The sequence below is a fragment of the Silurus meridionalis genome, chromosome 3 (genome assembly GCF_014805685.1).
Source record: "Silurus meridionalis isolate SWU-2019-XX chromosome 3, ASM1480568v1, whole genome shotgun sequence".
Classification (NCBI taxonomy): domain Eukaryota; kingdom Metazoa; phylum Chordata; class Actinopteri; order Siluriformes; family Siluridae; genus Silurus; species Silurus meridionalis.
This window is the reverse complement of record NC_060886.1, coordinates 20383682-20406321: the sequence shown is the minus strand read 5'-3', so window position 1 is coordinate 20406321 and position 22640 is coordinate 20383682. Positions and strand designations below refer to the sequence as shown.

Here is a 22640-nt window from a genome sequence, read left to right as displayed (position 1 = left end):
TGATTTGCATATATTGATCTCCCCGTAGTGTCATTTTTCTCCCACAGCTTTAGTGAAGTGAAACTTATTCGACTCGAAGTTGGCCAACTCATAAATAGACATGTCTTTAAGTTTGTGAAGTAGATGGACGAATTTGGTTCCCAGAGGCAGATTGAGCCTCGCTCTGCACTACAAAGGATTTTCAATCAGGAGAGACGTAAAAATCAATATAGAGTACCATGGGGCTAAGGGCCTCCCTTAAGGAAAATGTGTGCCTGAAGTTACTAAGGCTAATAAAATCTGCTTAAAACAGACACAAATGTAGCACAAAAAAATCGAGATGCTGAGCAAAGTTTTATTTGTGTTCTTTTGTATTTCTCTACAGACTATTTTCTATTGCTTTCATACCAGGGGGCATTTAGGCACATCATGCACTAATGTATATCCAAACTGATCTGCTGGTCCGGATGCTCTCCTTCTCTCTCTCTCTCTCTCTCTCTCTCTCTCTCTCTCTCTCTCTCTCTCCACGGTGGTTTAGAGCTTGGCTGCACCAACAAGGCTGTTTAAATTTCGTTCAGATATCCAGTACCGACGAAGCTCTACATTTTTCATAAGCCACAGGGCTGGTCAGTTACCACATCTTTAATTTTTTATTAGTCTATACAAACAACAATACTATAATAATCACTAATAATAATAGGTTTAAAAGCACTAGCTTTAATATTGTTACTTTAACTGCTGTGCAAGTTTTGTTGTTATGTGGTTTTCAGAACATGATACAGGTATATGACTGCAAAATGCAACAATAATGTAATGTAATTTAAGTGTAGTAACACCCATATTGCTGAACCATACAGAAATGTGAAAAGAAAAGTATTGCATGTGGTTAAGAATTTATTTTTCATAATTTGTGTTAATCTTATTGAATGGGTCCTTTTTATCTATTAGTCTATTCATTGCGATTCACTCATAATCTTGTCACTGTCCCACCCAGCTCGCTGATTAAGGATCTAACTCTGCATCCAGATTACCGTAGTGCTGCTCCCTGGTATTTCTATTGTTTATCTATCCTATATGCGATATATATTAGGATTTGTGATCATCAGCTGAAAGTTCTGGTGATTATAGTTTGGAGACTGCAGTGGGTCACATGCTTGTAGCATCTGCTATGGCGCATTATAGCTGCATAGTCTATTTTTGGGTAAAACCTTTAAGTGGAGCTTTTGCAATGTTTATTTAAGTAGCGAGTGTTGCAGGGCTTGATGCAGCTGTTCCCCTACTTTACCTGTACTATACCCTCCCTGTTCCACCATGCACCTGCAGATTAACTCTTAACTGAGGGTTTTTCTTAGCTAAATATAGACTCACGTTTTGATTCTTCTCAAGTGTCATAGAAAAGGGTAGTAGAAGAAGTTGATGTAAAAGAATGTAAATGACTGAGAGTATAGGAGGAAAAAGGTGATGGAGCTTTTCACTCTCACAGCTGTGTGGGTTTTTTTGTGTTTGACGAACAGTAAGCATCAGAGAACACAATCTAGTCAAGCACTCAAATGACTCCGACTGTAAAATGCACAGGCTGTTAAGTAGCCAGAGTGTAAGAATTTATTAAACACATGCAATTTTTGTTATCTGTGACATATCTAATTTTTCAAGAGGTGCCTTTACTCACAGTTGGTCAGAGCGAAATGTTTGACTTGTATTCAAGTGCACCTTCATCTAATCAGAAACAGTTCAGCTGCAGCCACCCATGTAGAATAGGAGGCTTTGCATTTTATTCTTCTGTAAACAGAAATTTGCACAAACAGCACATCGGCGCTTGAATGGTTTTATTAATTACATCAACAACATGTTAACAGGAATCGGATTATCCCATGCAGAGTTTATTTTTCCACTTCACAATCACTTTTGTTGTGCTGTGTGTAATGGAGGGTGAGTGTGAAGTAATCACAGGCCTGAATCGGACCACTGAACGAGGTAATGTGCTCATTTGCAATGGACCAGGTCTATTGGTTTGTAATTTAAATGAGTGCCTGCTGTCTTTTGTATTTGCTGAGAAGTGCAACCACAAATATGTATGTGCTCAGATCTTTTTTTTTGGTGTCCATTTTGTGATGGACCGCATCATCTGCTAAATGTAAATTCTTCCCTCTTTCAAACCATTCACTGTCCTGTGTTGGGCCATTGCCTGATTTGTTTGATTTTTCTCGTGAGCCAACAGGTAATATTGTTCTCCAGAGCAGGTGCGTGATTCTTTGAAGATAACTGGCTGTGGTGGTTTTGTGGATGCACCGAAATTATATATTTTAGCAGGCTGGTCAGTCTCAGGTGTCCATTGGACCTGGTATCCTATACGAATTAACAACAGTTTATTTTGTTTGTTTGTTTGTTTTTAATACTGGCAGAAATTAGTGGTCTAATATGAGGTTTGTATGAGAAAGACCAGGTATGGCATTGTGTGATATGTTCCCAGCATTCAATTTATTAATAATTTTATTTAACAAGCAACTAGTTTAGCTTGGTTAAGGGTGTGTGAAGACAGAAACCTAGACTCACAAATCAGGGTGCTTTTCTAGATCTAGACAACAAGGTGGTTGGGGTGATTGAGTTCTGGAGAACCTCAACAATCTGGCAGTTTTCCAGTAGGTTTCAGAGCGTTACTTCAGATTTACCAGCCAGGAAGTTGTTTTATCGCCTTGAATGGTTTTGGGAGCTAAAAAAATCTGTGGAGTTGATTAATTAGCTTCATCCTTTATTATTATTATATTAGGATTATGACTTTGGGACAAGGCCTTTGGGGGATGAAATGGAGTTTGGTCAACTATGCTTCATGCAGAGAGGTAATAGTCTTGGGATCTTCTCTTCTGAAGTGTGTAAGTGATCTCTAGAGACATTGTGTGTGCACATGAGAGAGAAAAGGACTGTGTGAGGGGCAAAGAAAAAGAACAGTGGACCAAGTGTAGTGTTCTCAGACCAGGACAGTGTTATCTAAGTATTTCAGGTTCCTCAACCATAGATTGAACCCCACAACCTTAACTCTAGGTACGAAAGCAGAGACCAGGATTTCCAGCAAGGAAATGCTGGGCTCTTGAGCAAGACCCTTAAATCCCCAACTGATCTGTATGTGTGGGCTGTAAATCTTTCTAAGTCATGTTAAATAAAAGCTTCTACAAAATGGAGAAATGTAAATATGTCCTGACACCCACAATGTCAGACTCATCCATTTCATCCATCAATCTTATGCTGAGAGGATTCAATCCAGAATCATCTCTTCTTTCAGTGGCACATGCCTGTCTCATGGATCATTCGGTTTTTAAAAAAATTCTTCACACATGCTGATATAAACTTGTGTTTTCCCCCCGAGTTCATTCTTCCCTCTTATTGATAAAAAGTCTCCTCACATTGCTTTTTGTTTGTTTGTGAGAGAGACAGAGAATAATTTAAATTTAATCTCTCTGTAGTACTGAAACAGGGCCTTTCCAGCCACTGTTGATGTGCTTAGCTTGCTTTAGAGCTCTCCACTGGCTCGGCAGTCTTTTGGCCTCTGGTGTCATGCCTTAATGAGCATCATTTGGACAGAACAATGGCGCTGCGCATATGCCCGAGACCCCGTGAATTATTGCTTTGCATAAGAAAATGCCAAATGTGAAACACTTGTCTCTTTCGCCTGTCGAGTGTTAGGCAGACAGAACGCCATCATGGGCTATTAGGCAGTGCAGGCAGCACTGTCAACACCAGCGCCTCATCCGCTCTGAAATCATCTATGATTATGTGGAAAGGTTGGAACGTTTAAATTTGCATTTGAATGATGACATGCAAGTACATTAACAATGCTATGATGAATTTAGTGTGATGTGTTATTATATCTGTTTGCTTAAAACCAGGCGTTAGATTTTTGTTCAGAAATGTTCTGTTGTATAGGAGGATGGAGACAAGGTTTTTTCAGCTGTCTATTTTGCTTTGATGTCTTCAGCCATAACTAGACCACACCCAATACATTTTACTAAGTGTCCCCAGGATTCAGTAAAGCAGTCAGAAGGTCTGTGATTTCATTTTATTTTTGTATGTTTTTACTTTTTTTTATTAGAATTGGCTAAATAAAAAGCCAGCACTATCATAGCTATTTAATTTATTATCAAGCTCTAATAGTATTAACTTGCTTGACTAGTCACTTGAAAATAATGGTTTTAATCCACAACTTAATAACTTAAAATCATGTAGGCCTATAAATAATATGAACTTGTATCTAACATGTTTTGTCAGTGGAAGAACTAAAATGCGCCCCATTTTAATGGCTTGAAAAAAAAAATAAGATTGCGCAAACATGTGCCTTATATTTGAATTTTTGGATTACACTCAAAAATAACTCTGTACTGAGGGGGTCCATGAATTCATTTTATAGATAAAAGGGTCCCTGGCTGAAAAAAAAGTTTGAGAAGCGCTATTCTAGAGGAGAGAAATTTTTTTTTTTTCCATTTTATTTTTGTTTACAGCAAACGTGAAGTGTGCCAGGCTTGGCACCATCCTATGCACAGTACAGGGTTCCTGAATTTGTAAGAAATGTGTGAACTACTATGATCATATCTCCTGAAAAGTTGTGATTTTGGATATTTAAAGCTTTTCCACGATTATTTTGTTTATTCAATTTATTTTCTTATTACACTTTAGAGAAGACAGGCATCAAAGTCAACATTTAAATTTCCGAGCTTAGACCAAACAATATATATATTAGAGCTAGAGCTGTCAATCGATTAATTTCATGATTGTCATGAGTTAACTCACATTAATCGCAACTTAATCGAACATTTTTATCTGTTCAAAATGTACCTTAAATTAAACTTTTCAAGTTGTTAATACTCTAATCAGCATCCGCATAGACAAATATGGATGCTTTATGCAAATGTATGTTTATTATTAGTGAAACCATACTCAATACAGAGCATGAAGGGAAAATATTCTTGTAAATGTTTTAAAGTAATTATGGTGTTTTAAATTACATAAATCATCAAGACACCAAACAGAACTTTTGCTATCTTTTCACATGGATGTTATTAATTGATGTGCACAAATGTGTTTTTAATCTGAGTAAAGAAAGGACGTAGTGAATAAATGTGTGTTGTGTTGAAGGTTTTATTTTCACCTCTTTTATATTTATTTATTCATATTTTTTATAAAAATGGTCAAACAGATATTGTAATAAAAAATTATAAATATGTATGTATTTATATATATATATAGATAGATAGATAGATAGATAGATAGATAGATAGATAGATAGATAGATAGATAGATAGATAGATAGATAGATAGATGTTTTTTTTTTATTTGTATCATTAAAATGAAATTGTGTTAACACGTTAATCCTGACAGCCCTAATATATATAGTAACTGCATGTGGTTATGCCTGTATAGCTTATTTGATTATATCTATCTATGTTTTTTTTTAGTTAGACAGGCATTTTTATTGACCTGCAAAATGTATCAGTGAAAACATGATATGATTTAAACGTGCAGCACAAATGCAGACACGGTAAATTTCTCAGTACAACATCAGTAATCTCTGCATTTATGTGAGACTGATTTACATCAGTCTTGCTCTAGAGCATGTGTTCCATAAAAAAAGCCAGGTGCCTATTATATATGTACATGTTTAGTTTTTGTGTGTGTGTGTGTGTGTGTGTGTGTGTGTGTGTGTGTGTGTGTGTAATAGAGGGGATGTATCATAGCTGGTTTCAATTGAGTGTAAACATTTAAATCTGGCTCAGAAAAGGCTGCTGAGGCCCTCGTGACACCTCGAGATACATTATTCAACACACTGACTGCAGAGAGAGTTTGAGTCCCGGCCAGCTCACTTTCATATGCACAAGCGGAACCCAAGCTGCCTGCTCTGATCTGCTGGAAAACTCGAGCCAGCGCTGGACGCTCGCTAGCCAAAACGAGTTCAGCATCATGCAGGTCTTACCAATAGATCACTTTCACACTCTTTCACCACTCGTGGACAGGAAAGCTCTCAAGTATGCGTTCACCCGTGGCGAGGCCTTAACGTGACATCTCTAAGATTTTGAGTGTTTTACTGTTGTTGCTGTAATGTAACATCTAAGTGTGAAATGCGTTAATGGTATTGAATGAACTAAAGCATACATTAATAATGAATTTATTCTTTTACATCAGTAAAGATTTTCTCTATATGGTGTTCCTTTTTATCTATACACTTGAATGCTAGATTTGTCTCTAATATAGGATTTATGAAATGTTAAAATGCTCAAAACACTTTTACTGATGTAAGATTTAATGTCAGTTATAGCTGTGAATAGTTCAGATTATTTCAAATACATATATATTTTAAATAGTTACAGTATATACTTATAGTTTAGAAGACAACTACTGAAATTATTGAAATTTAGCAATCTGGGGTTTTTTTTTTTTTTTTTTGGCAGAAATATTAAACAAGAATATGATGCAGAAAATAAAAATATATTGATGCCTGCACTTCATTTATTTTAGATTGTGGCATATGGGACGCATTTGCAACTTTATTATATTTTTTCCAAATAGAAATTTGAAAGCTGTGACTGTATTACTTCCTGCAAGAAAGCAGTGTTTGGACAGTTTGGTCATTTTAGGTGGCCAGCTTAAATGAAGCTTGAAAATATTCATTGTTGATATTCAAGGTTTCACTATCAGTACTGGGGGAAGGTATTGTGTATCATTCTTTGTGCTATTAGTGAATTAAATTCAATTAAATCATTTTAGGGTAAAAAAAAAAAAAGATTTTGTTTTCTACTACTGCTGGAGAAGTTGTGCATAAAGAACATATTGTTAAACATTTTAAATTGGTTATTATCAGGCAGACCTTTATTCCTTGTTCTTTGTTACATATATGTTTTAGCAGGAGTTGATCAACATGGAAAAGGGGTGTAGATTTTGCCTTTGTCCGCTGCCCGTGCTTCCTTTACAGAAGAACAAATAAAGATATTTTTCATTCACCGTGCTTCTGATCATTCTCCGTCCTTGGAAGAAACTCTTCACTTCAGCATATCTGATTCCTCTATTGAAATTAAATTACCAAGGCTTGGACATTTAGATTTTTTAAATGTAGGATTTCTGTTCACTAAATTCAAAGCATTGACAAATGGTTGAAAGGAACTTTGTGTTCATATTCAATAGGTCATTTTTATGTAGTTTCAGAAGACTTTGTTATGAACAAGGTCAAGTGCTCCTCACAACACAGTTTCTACCACAGTACCTTGGTTATACACAAAATTTTTCATGAGTGTGTTTGTAATATTCTGACTTGTCAAACCCAGATAAATCCTTGCATTATTACTTTACTCATTTACCCAATCACATTTTTTCCAAAAAGAGTGAATGTCTTTGAGATCACTTCTTTCTCTCTCTCTCTCCATATACATATTAACTCTTGAGAAGAAAAACTATTGGCCGATAACTGCTTACAGGCATCAGCTTATTTTATTTTTATATTTTTGACTATGGAAGGACTTTGGCGTGCTTAAGAATTTCACATTTAATATATATGAAAGACCACTTGACCATCTGCAATTGATCTAGGCTAAGGATCATATTTAGACAGCTGCATTAATTAACCAATGCAGAGTTCAGGCTATTCAACTGTGCTTTAGGCAGGTTTAAATGTTTTGTGCTTAATAGATAGAACGAGAAAGTAATATTAAAATGAGTAATATGAATTGGAATAGTAGCTTTAGGAAGTTAATTTATTAACCAGTATTTATTTATTTATTTAGTTGTGTGCACTAAAATGCATACATACAATTTAAATTTGTTTTAATAATACTTGTGCAATCATATTTTTACAAATCAATTTTATAGACCTCTGGATAAAGCATGAAGGAATCAGCATGCTTCTTTTTAACAGCATTTACAGAAGGGTATCATCAGAAATTATCCATCGACAGGCCATAATTTCTAAGCAAATTTATGCTCTTGGTATTTACTGCACTATGTACTTGCGGATTAATTTTTTGAGTCTTGTCAGTAACCCATAAGTAATTTAAATGTTAAATTAGTCAGTTAAATGATTCCTTTAGTTTTTTTAAACAGACTATTCAGTTACACAATTTGCCTAAAGGTGCAGCCTGATCATGCGGAAATATAATATATTTTTTACATTATATATCATATATAACATTATATATAAGTCTAAACTATGAAAATATTTAATACATTTCATATTTTTTATATTTAAAAATATTTAAAAATGGTGTACTTTTTTTTTTTACAAGATATTTATCTCTAGAAGAATAATTTTTCCAAACATAGACTATCACAATAATATTGCTTGCAATGAAAATCATCGAACTCAGCTGAGAGAGGGGCAAGCTTCAGCCATAACCAAAGATTTACTAATTTCAATATTTAAACACACTGAATAACGGAGGTGAAAAAAAATAAATCTAGTTACTTTTTGGGTTATGAATTGTGTTTGGCATAGATGCAAATGCGAATACAACATGATAAAACGGATCATGTAAAAAGAAAATTTTTTTAAAGTAAAAAAAAAAAAAAGGCACTGACCTGCTAAATGTAAGACGAACAAATCTTGACTTGAAAAATTAGCAGATCCAAACACTGATCTCTTGAAGGAGAGAGCAGTAAATCTCATCCTAGATTGAAAGGATTCACTGACTCAAGGGGTGAGGATCAGTCTCAGCACTCGTGCAATTGCAGCAATGTCTTACACAATTCGTGGATGCTTAAAAACCTCTGACAGACAACAAAATATCTGACATAAAATGCTGTTTCATTCTCAATTCGTTCATGAACGAAACGTGCCTAGTACACTAAATGTGTTTTTTTTTTTTTTTTTTTTTTTTAGGGATGCGAAGAGACACAAGGGATAAACAAGGGAGGGAAGGAAAAAGAGGGAGGCAAGGGGGAGGGAAACATCTCTCTGTTACCTCACTTCTACTAATGACCTTTAAAGATCCATTTTGGATTACGTAGGAAAGTCGTTGTGCTAAGCATATGATGGACCCTTCACGAAACGAGGGCCTTGAAAATTATTATTGCAAGCAATATAAGATAATGGATGGCCATTATTCTCCCTGCTGTCATGTTCACGTATATTGTCTACTCTTGAAATATGATGTATCCACCATACTTACCAGCCACTTAATATCAGAAAGCGAATTGCGTGCAATGATTTATAAAAACATTGGTGGAATGTGCGTTGTGGTGCGGTTATTGGCTAAATAATTAGCTCATTGGCTTTGGATTGATGGATAAAGAGAGAGCATTACAATGTGTATAAACGACATGAGAAAGAAACACTTAGATTTTATAGGTTGATGAAATTCTACACTATTTGGCAGCTGAAATGCAACATCTGCTGTCATCCCTGGATTCTTTTTCTAATTAACAAACTAATATAACATTACTTGATCTATTCTTATCCACCTGGCAGGCTGTTTCCTGTGTTTTATTTATATTTGAAATCTCTATAGACAAAATCTGTTTTAGGTTAGCTAGGTATACAATATTTTTTTTTAAGCAGATGTGGAGGAGATGAGAAGAGGAGGGGAAAGAGAAGAGGAAGGGTGGGCCAAGGGAACACAAGGAAAGAAGAGGAGAGCATCGTATCAGTGCAGCTTTGAGAGGCATAATCAGTGTTTAGCAGATTGAACTGATTACAGCTCTGTCACAGCTGCCCTTCCCTCACAGCACAGTCATGAATATTACGCTGAGTTAGAAAGAGTGGCCTCGTCTACCAGAAACGGGCTGCTTGACTGACATGCCAGCTATATTAAAGATAAGTGCCCTGTATAAATTCACCTCCCATCACTGCTGGCTTTTGGCCTCCCGCCTTTCTCTCTCATTGCCAAACGTCTCCTGGCCCAATGTGTGCTCGTCTTTACATAGTGACTGTTAGCTATAAAAGTGACGCACTGTCACAGGCGCCGCCACAGAGATGGAAGCTTGCATATGGGGAGTTAAGTTGTGGCGTGCTGACGGTGCTGCTGAGACAAAAGCAGATGGCACATTAGAAGTAAATCACCTTATTAACCTTCTTCAGTTTCTCTTCTCGTGTACACCAGTGCGTGGACATGTCTAACTGACAGCTTGAACTGACTGAGCCATGAGCAAGTATGTGTTTAAAACTCAGCCTGCAACATGTTGTTAAGCCTGTTAAAGCCTACACATATATTCTGGAGAATGTAAGAAAAGCAATATTTACATTATTTACATTTTCTGTTCAAGGTAATCCAAAGCCTTACATCACAGCTCACACATCACTATCACTTGAGATCTTCTTTCAACATTTCTGTCTGTATTATGTCATTTTCAGCTGCAGAAAAAAAGCAGGCTCTTTACTTGGAAAACACTTAGCAGAAACAAGCGTCAGACAAACACAACACCACCATGGAGATGACTGTCCTCTGTGGTTCTGCTGAACATGAATAATACAGGAGATCTCATCTGAGCACAGCATACACTATGTGAACGGAGAAGCATTTACAGCTGAACCGTTTCATACAAACACACACACACACATACACACACACACTATCATTTCACTATGCACATTTTGTGTTTCATTGAATCAGTGAAAGACTAATTAAATTAGGAGTACAAAATATTATAAAACATGTTTTCACACTTCTGTTTGCATTGTATTAAATAATATCAATATGAGCGGATTTTAGGCTTAGACGTGATTACAATTCCACATTGATTACAAACTGTAAAATAGCCTCAATCTGCGATTGAATGGATAAAAAGTCAATTCTGACTTGTTTCATAGCATGTGATTATTTACATTACTTACAGTCTCTACTAAGAGAGCTGATTTTACTTTGGTATTGTGCTTTACAGTTACAAACCACAACATGAGCAATCAAAGCATTATTTTCCTCTAAGAGGGTTTTTGGGTATTGTCTCTGTTTAATAAAAGTCTGGTCCAATTTTATAACATTTTATAAGCTAATAAATAAAATCACTCTATAGGGGCGTCAAAGAACCTAAACGTGTTTGTAGAACCTCTTTACAAAGCTAGAACAAAACATTAGCACTGCTTCATGTTAGCATAGCTGGCACTCTGTGTGTTTGGTGCTAATTACAGTAGTCAAGTGCAGACAGCTGGAAGATGCCACTTAACCGCTGTACAGACTAACTAGAGTAAAGCTGAAACAGTCAAACCACAAATTACTGACATTGACCAATTTACTACATAATCATTGCAATCACACGTGTTCAAGTAGGCGAGCACTCTATACAAAAGCAAGCTGGTGAAGATTTTGTAGTGATTTTTGGAGTTTGTTCCACAGTTACTATAATGAAACTTGTCTTGGGTTACTGTCTGTGCGGAGATGTTCTTGTTCTTGTCTGTGTGGTTTTCCTCCAGGTCCTCTCGATTCCTCCCATCACCTCAAAAACATTTCAGGTGGTGGATGTGTGAGCATGTATGGTTACTGATAGTCTAGAGTCAGCATCAACAGTGAATTTTTACCTCGTGCCCAGTGTTTCTGGGATTTTTCTGAGATCCTTGACTGATCTGAGACAGCATTTACTGAAGATGAATGAATGAATTGTATATACATAGAATAGTGATGAAATTCTTTTCAAGTTGAACAGATACTGAAAGCTATTTAGATTTAGTTACTGCAAAGAGTTTATATCAAGTTAATTAAACTTTGGTGCGTTCTCCTTTTTCTTTAGTGCAGTTCATTTAGGCAAAAATGAATGAAAGCACAGGAAATGCATTCAGGTTTTTAGAATTATACATAAATAAGCAGTCTGAGCCTATCTGGAAAGGGTGGTCAGTTCAGTTCCAATCAATCTCTAGCAAAGTTTGACTAAAGTGAGAAAAAGATTAAATTCTTAGCCCAGTCAACTACAGGAAGCAAACCTGCTATTCTGTGTATTATGAGTCGCAGGCAGTGTTTTGCTCTAGATGTGAGTTTCTAAACTGAGTTGTGAGACACAAACTGAGACAAAGTCGGTGCACTGCAGAAATGCAGGGGTTTTTTTTTATTATATTAAAATGATGGCAAAGGGTTTTTTTTTCTTTTTTTCCTTGCCAAATTTCTGGCCAGTGAATAAAATGGTTTTATGAGTATGTTTCCAGTGCAAAACAACTACAGGCCAAATAGCAAATACGTTTCTGGTTTAAATTATAAGCAAAACTCTCAAGCCGAAAAAAAAAAGGTATAAAATTTTTATTTTTGATCATTTACTTTTTATTAATAAAGTATGTTCCTCTGTGTCAACCTTCGAATGTCAAAGTCATCTAAAATACCCCTGTTGAGGGTGTTTATGGATCTTTAGATTATCATAATTTCTGTCTCATAGGATAGCTCTAGATTACAATTAGCTAAGTCACTAAATGATGGTGGACTTCATCCTGTGACACACATTTAAGGCTAATTAGCTGATTAATTGTGTTTAGAAAGCTTAATTGAATTACTCTACTCTGAAGTACCCTGGAGGTCAGATGATGCAGGTATGTAACAATTCCCCCTCAACCACACACACATACACACAAATAGCCACTTTCTGTTTGTTGCATAGTTATGCTTTAAATCTTACTTTGCACTATCATCTCCATGGTGTGCTGTGAAACAGGAAAAGACATTGAAATTCTGGACTATATTAGGAATGTAATAGTGACCTCTGTTCTTCTGCACCCATCTGAATGAGCGGGACATAGATTTCTAAATTGAATTTAAGTGGTTTTAAACTGATATGTAAGATGAATGGGCTTCTGTTGCCATAACGTATAAATGCAGAGATTGAATTACAAATGTATCTCACCCTCTCCACCTTAAAAAAGAACAAGGGGAACAGAGGAAGAGAGACAGAAGGATAGAGAGAGAGAGCGATGCATCTGGACAGTGCATTAGAAGAATATGAGGTTGTTTTTATTTATGAATGTAATTAATGTCTGTCCGCAGTATTTGCACGCTTGTCATGCTGTGTGTGCTGTGAGCACATTATAAAAGGCAGAGGCTCTCATAATTATGTTTACATGCACAGATAAAAATCCCTGGGCCGTAATGATCAGTAATTATAAATATTTTTCTGAGTTTCTCTCCGGTTGCAACCACGTTCATTGTGTGCTAAGGAAGGCCTGGTCGTGTAGCTTAATTATGACATTGTACATGACTAAATGTAAGCGTCTGCATGAGCTCAGCCAAACACTTCCACTGGCATAATCATGCTCGGACCCGACTCTAAAGAGCTCATTACAGTTAGCTTTCTAAAGAGCGTTTTATCAAACACAGTTACCTAATAAGCATCTTTGGTGGTGCAAATTGGGCAAAATGGTAATGAGTCTGATTAGGCCACGCTTCAATTACAGCAGCTTGCTCCTAAAGAAATCCCATCCCCCAAGCACAACACCCTAAAAGCAAGTGGAAGTGAGAGAGCGAGAGGGAGCTTGGGAATTCTGCCCAAAGCCATTGCGCGTTCATACACCCTCACACGCACACACACACACACACACACACACACACACACACACACACACACACACACAGCAAAAAAAAAAAGGAAAGGAAAACTACTCCACCACCTCTGTGCTTCCTTTCAGCTGCGCAGTAATGAATAGAGAATTGTGCAAGCGGCAGTCCAATTTACGCACTGGGAAATTGGACGGACAGAGAGCGGGCGCACCGCTGTTTGCTTAAAATCGGCCAAGGCTAGCCAGATTAATAGCTCCCAAAAAGGTCAGCTTCTCTGTTCCATTGGCCATGATCACAATGTCTGAAATTAAACAGTGTGCTGTAACAGAGCTTCCTCTCCGGGGGTTTACTGTTGATCACTCTTGCTAATAACACACCTATTAGAGGCCTGCGCGGACTGCACATAATTATCATCATGCTTGAAGAAGACACCGCAGTTTGTAATGGCTGACGCAAGACAGGAATCTTTAATCGTGTGGATATACAATTAATGTGGATACCACAAATCTGTTTTTTGTTTCTTCCAGCATTAATGTAGCTTTTAGCTTGTAATAATTTACACACAAGATGATTTCCTTCCTATTATGTAATTAGCACATAGTAGTCTCTTTTCCTCTATAGTGCTCACCTGTTATTAGCCATAATGTGCAAGGACACAGCTTTAGTGTCAAAGAGGCCTTAATAGGGCTATATCCGTTGACCATACACCTTTGGCTCCAACGTTTCTAGCCGAGTGACTTCTGACGGTGTGTGTAATCTTAGATTTGCCAGGCATACTGTAAAGGTAGCCTCTCAGACGCTGGTAAATTAAACAAAGGGCTTTATCAAGAGCCAGCAAGTGGAATTCGAGCAGAGGTCCTCAGACATCCTCTAATGAAACAAGCACTAATTATGTCAGTTGCATCTTCGAGAGCAAGCGAATGAGCAAGTCATTGCTTGTTGCGTCTAATTTAAAGTTTTTTTTTTTTTTTTGCCGGTGTTTTAAGATGGAGTCCTAATGAACTGTTGCAGTGATCAGACCGTGCATGATGCAAACATGTTGAAACAAAACGAAGCCTTTGTATTGAAAACTTTCATTGAAATTGGATACATTTGTGAATTTCTTACATTCCTTGAATATTGCATTGTCTGACAGGATGTTCAAATAAAAATATTGCACAAATAACAAGAATAGTGTAGCAATTTTGTAGTTTACAATGTAGATAAAGCACTATAATTAGTAAAGATAAGTTAGTTTAGTGCATTATAATTAGTAATCTTGTCTACATGATTTCTCTATGTTCTATCTCGAAGCTGTGGAGGGTATGACATATGGAGATAGCACAAATGACATTTCTGTATTTCCCACAAAGATAGGTTTGTCCGTGTGCTTGCCTTATTTATTGTTGTGTCACCATGCTCGCAGGCCGGCTGGAGAAGCATGAAGAGCACGGAGGAGCTGCAGTCTAAAACTAAACTGGAGATGATTCATCTTCTGCAGTCCCTTCTCTCTCTGTCTCATGCTCCCTTATTCTGTCTCACTCTCCCATCTTTCTCTCTACCCTTCTGTTCCTGGTTTTTTTTTCCCTCTCACTCCATATTTCTGCCATTTTTGCTGGACTTATTTTTTCATTTAGTCCTCTGCCACAAATCACACAATCATTATGTATAAAGCAATTTTTTTTATGATCCTTCCACGCACCACATTACTTTTACAGCACTCTTACAGTGTGTGAACGACAGAAATGTGTGTATAAATATTGTCACTTAAAAGACATTTAGTACAGTGTGTTTCTTCAGACCCTGTTATCCATGTAATTGAATCTCTTTGATGCCTCATTTAAAAGACTTTAAGGTTTTCTTGAAGGCATCTCTGCCTTATGTCAGAATGAGCCTTTTAATTTGCTCGACTTAAATAGCTAAATAGCTACCGCTGAATTTGCTCTTTTGTTAGTGTGTTGCGCACTTCATAAAAAGTCATTAGAATAGGACGTTGGAGTATTGTTCGAAATCCCTGTGTGCATACTGCAGGGAATTTCAGCTTTTCATAATTTCTAATTCTAGCTATCCCCTACATCCTATATATAGAGAGAGGATTTATCTGCACATTAATGCAATAATCCACTGGTTATCAGTGCTGGATTTAGTATTTTAGAAACTGATGATTTTCACAGTCTATAGGGTTGAAATAAATATGCTTTAGAAATAAATATCCAGTGAATTCTTACTACCATATGGAGCACAAAAGTATGTCAGAAAGCTCAATACATCAATCCTTTATGCAGATGGGCTGCAAAAGATATTAAAAGAAGCTCCTGACCTGTATCTTAATGAGTTTATGCACCACAAAGCTGCCACATGATTTTCCTGGTCAGATAATGCAACTGATCAACTGGTGTTCCTATTAAAGTGGCGACTTAAACATGAGTGATGAGTAAAAAAAAATGTATGAGCTATTGTATGTACAGACAGTGTAAGATTACCAAGACATCTAATTCCCAGGGTAATCTTTAACAGCGTGGGAGGACACACCACACAATTTATAGTCTGCACAAAAGAAATGAAAGCTCATCCTCACATCAAGGAAAATATACGTTCTCCACTCCTTGCACTTTTTTCCCCCCGAGATAAATATTTACATGCATCTCAAATGGATTGCTGTGGGAATACCACATGTCCCATAGCAGTAAGCAGGCTTTAAGCTTAGCTTAGTGAGTAATGCAGTGGTTTAGGAGCACACATTTGAATGCAACAACTACAGCATAATTACAAATTCAAAAGCGGGGATCAGCTAACTCTGTGACATGTTGCTGTTATTTTCTCATAATTTGAAAGTGTGTGATTAATTGAGGTAATAGTATTCTATAATTCTGTGATTATTTTGAAGTGGATTTTTTACTGTTGATGTTAATAATAGGCTCCCTGGCATGGCTGCCATGTTGATGCTGGTTTATCGTTTGCAGCTTTTCTTAGCCATTCAGTCACAGGACTGACAGGCAGCCATAGAACAGATAATTTTTCCTAAATCCTTGGAAATTAATACAATTAGTGCAGCCTCATCCTGCTAATTAGTGTGCGTGTGCGTGTGTGTGTACGTGTGTGTGCGTACATGCATGCTGTTTGGGCAGGTTGCTGATAAGTTAGTGGTTGGGGACACCACTTATCTCAGTGCTGCTGTAGAAAAAGCTCTGCTGTGTCCTGGCACTGACACACCAGTTCCAGATTTGACACTGTAATTTAGCAGCAGGGGTTTTTCTGTGTAATTTAGTCTAAGATATCCAGTGGCATTGCTGGGTTATTTTGCATCTGTCCATAATGACAATACTTACAGAAGACATTGCTTTGTGTTATATTCTAAGAGAATTTAATAAACTATTAGATTCGATTTTTCCCTTTTAGTGGATGAGTGACTGTGTATGTGTGGTGCTATTGTGAAATGCTTCAGCTTAGTGATCTCTGTCTGTTACAATAATACACCTCTGGATAACAGCACCAAACATCCGCTCTCATCAGTAGTCTGTGTTATGTGTGTTGTGTGTGTTGTGTGTGTGTGTGTGTGTGTGTGTATGTCACTGTGATTGTATGTGAAGCACTAGTGACATCTCATTGGTTTTTGAGTAAATGCCTCTTTGATAATCCCATGCTGAGTCTAAGATGACAGCATATGTAACTACTTTTGTTTGCAGATGGAGTTTGGGATTAAACTTGATGGTGGCTTTTGAGCCCTGGAGGCAATAAAAGAGAGACGCTGGAAAGAGAAGAGAGTGAGAGCCAGTGAGAAATGGAGAGGGGGAGAGAGAGAGAGAGAGAGCGAGAGAGAGAGAGAGAGAGAGAGAGCAAGTGAGCCAGAGAGAGAGAAAAGAGAGAGCAAGAGAGAGAGAGAGAAGACAAGAGAGGCATGTTTTTTTCCCCTTTTCCAGCCAGCAGTGCTCTAGGAGGCAGCAGGCAGACAGAGAGCTGTTGTAATTCATGCCATGCTGTGGGGTTTGTGTGATGAAAGCAGCGGAGCGCTGCCTGGGAGATTGCTTTGCTGCACTCCTCCAAGCAGATTTGAAACTGTCTGGGACTGCTTTAGATGAGAGTTGGATTATAGAGTGACCTGCGATGTCTGTGTCACCCCGGTCTGTGCAAGGTGCATTATACTGTGCTAACCAGGTGCTGGTGCCCAAATCCGCACTGCTCCTACGATACTAACTGTCAGCAGGGCCTGTGATATGTAGCCTGCACTCCAGGTGAGCTGCAGAGTAGGAAATGGAAAGTAATATTTTGTGTTGCTCTTGCTGTTTTTTTCTTTTCGTTTAAAAGCAATCATGTATTGGATCATTGATTCTGCAGAGTTTCACAAACTGAGGTCTTTGCTGATCCTGTTCTCTCTGTACCTTATTTATCAAGTTTCTGACATTGGTGTTTGTTTGTGTTTTTTTGGGGTATTTAGGCTTAAAGATGCAGTGGACCCCAGAGCATGCGCAGTGGGCAGAGCAGCACTTCGACATCTCATCCACGACCCGCTCCCCAGCGCACAAAGCCGAGGCATATCGCGGGCATCTTCAGAGAACCTACCAGTATGCCTGGGCCAATGACGACATCTCCGCCCTCACCGCCTCCAACCTCCTAAAGAAATATGCTGAGAAGTACTCTGGGATCTTGGAAGGTCCCAGTGAGAGAGCACTGCTGTGTTCATATTCAGAGAGTGTCCCAGGACTCCTGAATGGACGCAAATCTGAAAGTGAAGTATGGCAAGAGGGCATTTACCCCATGAACTGCACCGCAGATGTGATATCTGCAAGCAAGGCTGTAGTGCCAGCTGCTTTGCCGACAGCAGACAGTGGCGCCAGCATTGGCAGCTCGTCAGGCGTAGCAAGCAGTTTGAGTGAACCCAGCTACTCCAGTAGCAGTTGTGGGAGCCACACGCCTGGTGCCCTGCACTCGGGGATCCCTTCTCAGGAGTTTGCGACTGGCTACAATGGCACTTATTTGCATTCCACCTATAGTGGTGGGCAAAGCACCCCAGCTCTACCCTCCCCACATCCCTCACCTTTGCACAGCAGTGGGCTCCTTCAGCCTCCTCCACCCCCTCCTCCTCCTCCAACACTGGTGCCTAGCTATAATGCAGGTTCGCCTAACCTCTCTAGTTACAACTACCCTCCTACAGGATATCACCCCCAGGCATCTGTTGCTCCAGGCTACAGCCCTGGAGGAGCCCCCCCTCCTTCAGCCTACTTGCCCTCAGGCATTGCAGCTCCAACTCCACTCCCCCCCTCCACCATTCCCGGCTATTCTTATCAGTCCCACAACCATGCACCTATTGCACCAACACCTTTGAACGGCAGCTCAGCCAACTCACTGAAAAGAAAAGCTTTCTACATGACAGGACAAGGAGACATGGACTCCAGTTATGGAAATTTCAGTTACAACCAACAGCGCTCAACTCAGAGTCCTATGTACAGAATGCCAGATAGCAATCTTGCTGACTCAAGCAGAGGGAATGGATTTGACAGAAATGCTGACACCTCGTCTTTGCCATTTAAGCCTACAAAGCAGCCAATGTCCTCGGATCAACAGCGTAAATTTAGCAGTCAGTCTGGCAGAGCCATCACCCCACCATCTTATGGATCTTCTAAAGGTTCCATGGGGTCGGTGAGATCAAGTGAGTCTTTTGGGAAGTTTAGTTCACCTGTTATGAATGAGCACAATGAGGAGCACAGGCAGCACTTGCCACATTCCATTGGCACAGTTCCCTCAAGTGGCCACCCAGCCGAGGAGCAGCTGAAAAATAGTGACTCGAGTCTGGTGGAGATGGTCACAACTGAGGTTCTCCAGCAGATGCCCCCTGTGGACTGGAGTGACATTGTAGGCCTGGAGCTAGTCAAAGCTACCATTAAAGAGGAGGTTTTGTGGCCCATTTTGAGGCCAGATATGTTCAGTGGCCTGGCACCATTACCACGCAGCATCCTTTTCTTTGGACCTCAGGGCACTGGGAGGACATTGCTGGCACGCTGTGTGGCCAGCCAGCTGGGTGCTGCATTCCTCCAGCTCAGCGGATCAGCACTAGTTAGTAAGTGGCTGGGGGAGGGTGAGAAGGTGGTGCAGGCCTCATTCCTTGTAGCTCGCTGCCGGCAACCTTCAGTAATATTTGTCAGTGATGTAGATCTCTTACTGTCACCACAGCTAAGTGAGGAAAGCCCAGTGAATCGTATTAAGAGTGAACTTCTGCAACAACTTGATGGAGTGCTCAGCTCAACAGAGGACCATGTTTTGGTCATCTGCTCTACTAGTAAGCCTGAGGAAATAGATGAAGCCCTGCGTAGGTACTTTGTTAAGAGGTTGCTCATCCCAGTCCCAGACACCTCAGCACGACACCAGCTCATCAGTCAGGTGCTCTCTCAGCACAATTACTGCCTCAGTGACAAAGAGGTGGCACTGCTTGTCCAGCGGACAGAAGGATTCTCTGGGTTGGACCTGGTTCGCCTTTGCCAGGAAGCCATTGTCGGACCCTTGCACAGCATGCCTGGCACAGAACTGTCCGGAATCATACCAGGACAGATGAGGTCGCTATCTTACCAGGACTTTGAAAATGTCTTTTGCAAAATTCAACCCAGCATATCACAGAAAGAACTGGACACATACACTGAGTGGAACAAAATGTTTGGTTGTAGTCAGTGAAATGGGAGCTTAAGGGGGGCTATATAGGGTGACTTCTACTTCTGTAAGGAGAGAATACAATTCAGAATTCTTTGGGTGAAATATACAATATTGAAGGGTGGGTATTAGTGATGACCCATAATTAACATAATGGAATGACGCTCTGAAAGACCTGAATGATGCATAGCTATGCTTAAGTCCATATAAGGCCCTTTGCACATAGTCTAACAGAAAGTCTACCATTTTGCTCAACAATGCTGAAGCTGAGCGTCACTTGTTGAAGTGCACTGTCACTAAATTAACCACAAAGACAAACTCCATTGTGTGTAAATATCATTCTGCTGTTTTTGAGATTCTGTTGCTATAAAGTGCCTAAAATGGTGCTTTATTATTTTGTATTTTGTTTGGTTTGCCTCACAATCTACATTGGTGGCATGTGCTAATATAAAAAGCTTTAACCTGAGACTAAAAACAACAAAACAACAGTATTCCTCAACTGAGTCTGCTCTGTAGGCCGTTTGTTCTTGTGGCATTTATAATCTGGACCCTAATTTATGGATTTTTTTGTTGCTTTAAAAAAAAAACCTCAGGAAAGTGATTGTGATTTGTACAGTACCTCAAAAGATTGTGTCAAAGCACTCAATATTGGGTTTGGATTTTGATTTGCATCAAGCTTAAAGTCTCACCTCAACTGATTAAAAACATGACAAGATATGACTATGAATGTAACCAGATAGTTTCTGGACTGTTTGGGGGGAAAACGTGTTAATTTTTCTTTTTTTTTCTTTTGTCAAATATTGAAGTTAAAATTAAATATTATTTCCATTGTGATTCGCTTGAAACAGGAGGAAGAACAATGAAGAATTCTGAATTGTGGCAGTCTTAAGTACAGCACCCTTTCCTCATGCATAGCACAGTACTGACTCTATAGTGCTTATGTAATCAAAGGTTATTTAAAGCCTTAGCTCAAAAGAGAAGTTGCAGGGGACCACACTATTTGTGTTTTGTGAAATTGATGTTCATGTATCTGATCAATGAAGAGAAAGGACAGACTCATTGAAGGTGAACCAAAACTTTTTCAAAGATCACCACATATTATATTTAGGGGACAAAACACTTTGGTTATTTGTAATTATTGTTTTTAAACCTGTTCTGCTGCTGTGTGTCATTTCTGTAACAATCCTGAAGGATCATGTGTAACCTGTGTTCTTTTCTACCTCAGTTCATCACTGTTTTCTTTCAAAGCAAAAATTAAAGAGGTTAGCTTGAAGTCCTTAACTCTCTAGGCTCTCTCAACAAAAAGAAAGACCTGTTTCGAAAACTAGCTGCTCAAAAGATTTAACAAATGCGACTGACACTGTCTGTGCAATTCTTCTTACAATACATAACGCAGCCTCCCTCCATACGTATCCTCCCAAAGTTTTGTGTTGCACTCAGAAGGCATGATTCTTTAGTCATTGTGCTCCCCTTTTGGTGTTCCAGTTTCTACAGTTGGCAGCTTTTATTTCTTTACTAACAGTCAATGCTATTTACATGATTGGGCAGAACCACTGGGGGCACTGGAAACAAGCTTGCACCTGTGTTTATAGCACATGAGGAAAAGTCAAAGAAGGCCTTGTGTTGAATATATGTTTGTGTTTGCTTGTTTGTTTACTCTCACCACCCCTTTTATCCTGTGAGCATTTCATGTTTGCCATTTTGTGAAGCACTAGTGAGTGGAGTGTTGTAGAGCTGCCATTGTACAGCACTGAAGAAGAAGCCTGCATATGCTCATAGGATGGCTGTTCTGTTTTCTCCCCCCCTCACTGTTTATCCTTGGCCCTTATTGCATGCATCTACTACATAATGCTGTTGAGGATGTCATTTGTTCTCAAGTGTTGACATAATTCCTTTTTCACTTCAAAAACTGCTGTGTTTTTCTGTCACTGGTGCTTAGTGGATGGATCTAGCATTTCTTCCACCAAATCCATATGTGATTTGTCCATGCATAAACAGTCATGCATAGACATCTAGTTAGTGTTTTCAACAGCTGTACAATGTAAAATTATTACACCATTCTCCATTAATCATGTGATTATGAAACGTAGTGAAAACATATTTGGTGTCTGTCCTCAAGAACGCCTTCAGATTTCGATCGGTCCTGTCATTAGAGTAAATGTTACAATTTCATTTGTGAAATGCACTTTCGGTTTAAAGTAATTGGTCTGAAAGCATCTTCTTTGTACCAAAGCAAATAACCAATTTACTCCAAATCCAGTCAAGTGGCTTTTCAACAGACATGTCTAAAATGAAAGTGTGTGTATGTAAATATATATATATATATATATATATATATATATATATATATATATATATATATATATATATATATATATATATATATATATATACAAAAATCATACAAGTTTGCCCTGTTCTATTTTAGTGGTGTGGATTTCCACATTTATCTCAACATTCACGATAATAAAGTCCTGTGCGTGCTTAAGCAAAACTGCACTGGTGCTTTTGAGCCACTCATTTCGTGAATAATTATTTTGTATTATTTGTATTATTAATTATAATTTCTGCTGCATGAATGATCCATCGACATTCACTTTCACAACA

General features: G+C 38.5%; 1 protein-coding gene across 2 annotated transcripts in view; it reads left to right on the top strand.

Annotated features, from left to right (window-relative positions):
- fign (fidgetin) overlaps positions 1-21314 on the top strand; it is a 38720-nt gene extending 17406 nt beyond the window's left edge. For both annotated transcript variants that reach the window (XM_046845969.1, XM_046845970.1), the window contains exon 2: positions 17830-21314. In XM_046845969.1, the coding sequence (XP_046701925.1) occupies positions 17830-20057 (2228 nt within the window). In that variant the 3' untranslated portion in view covers positions 20058-21314. The remainder of the gene's footprint in view (positions 1-17829) is intronic.
- Positions 21315-22640: the final 1326 nt, after the last annotated feature.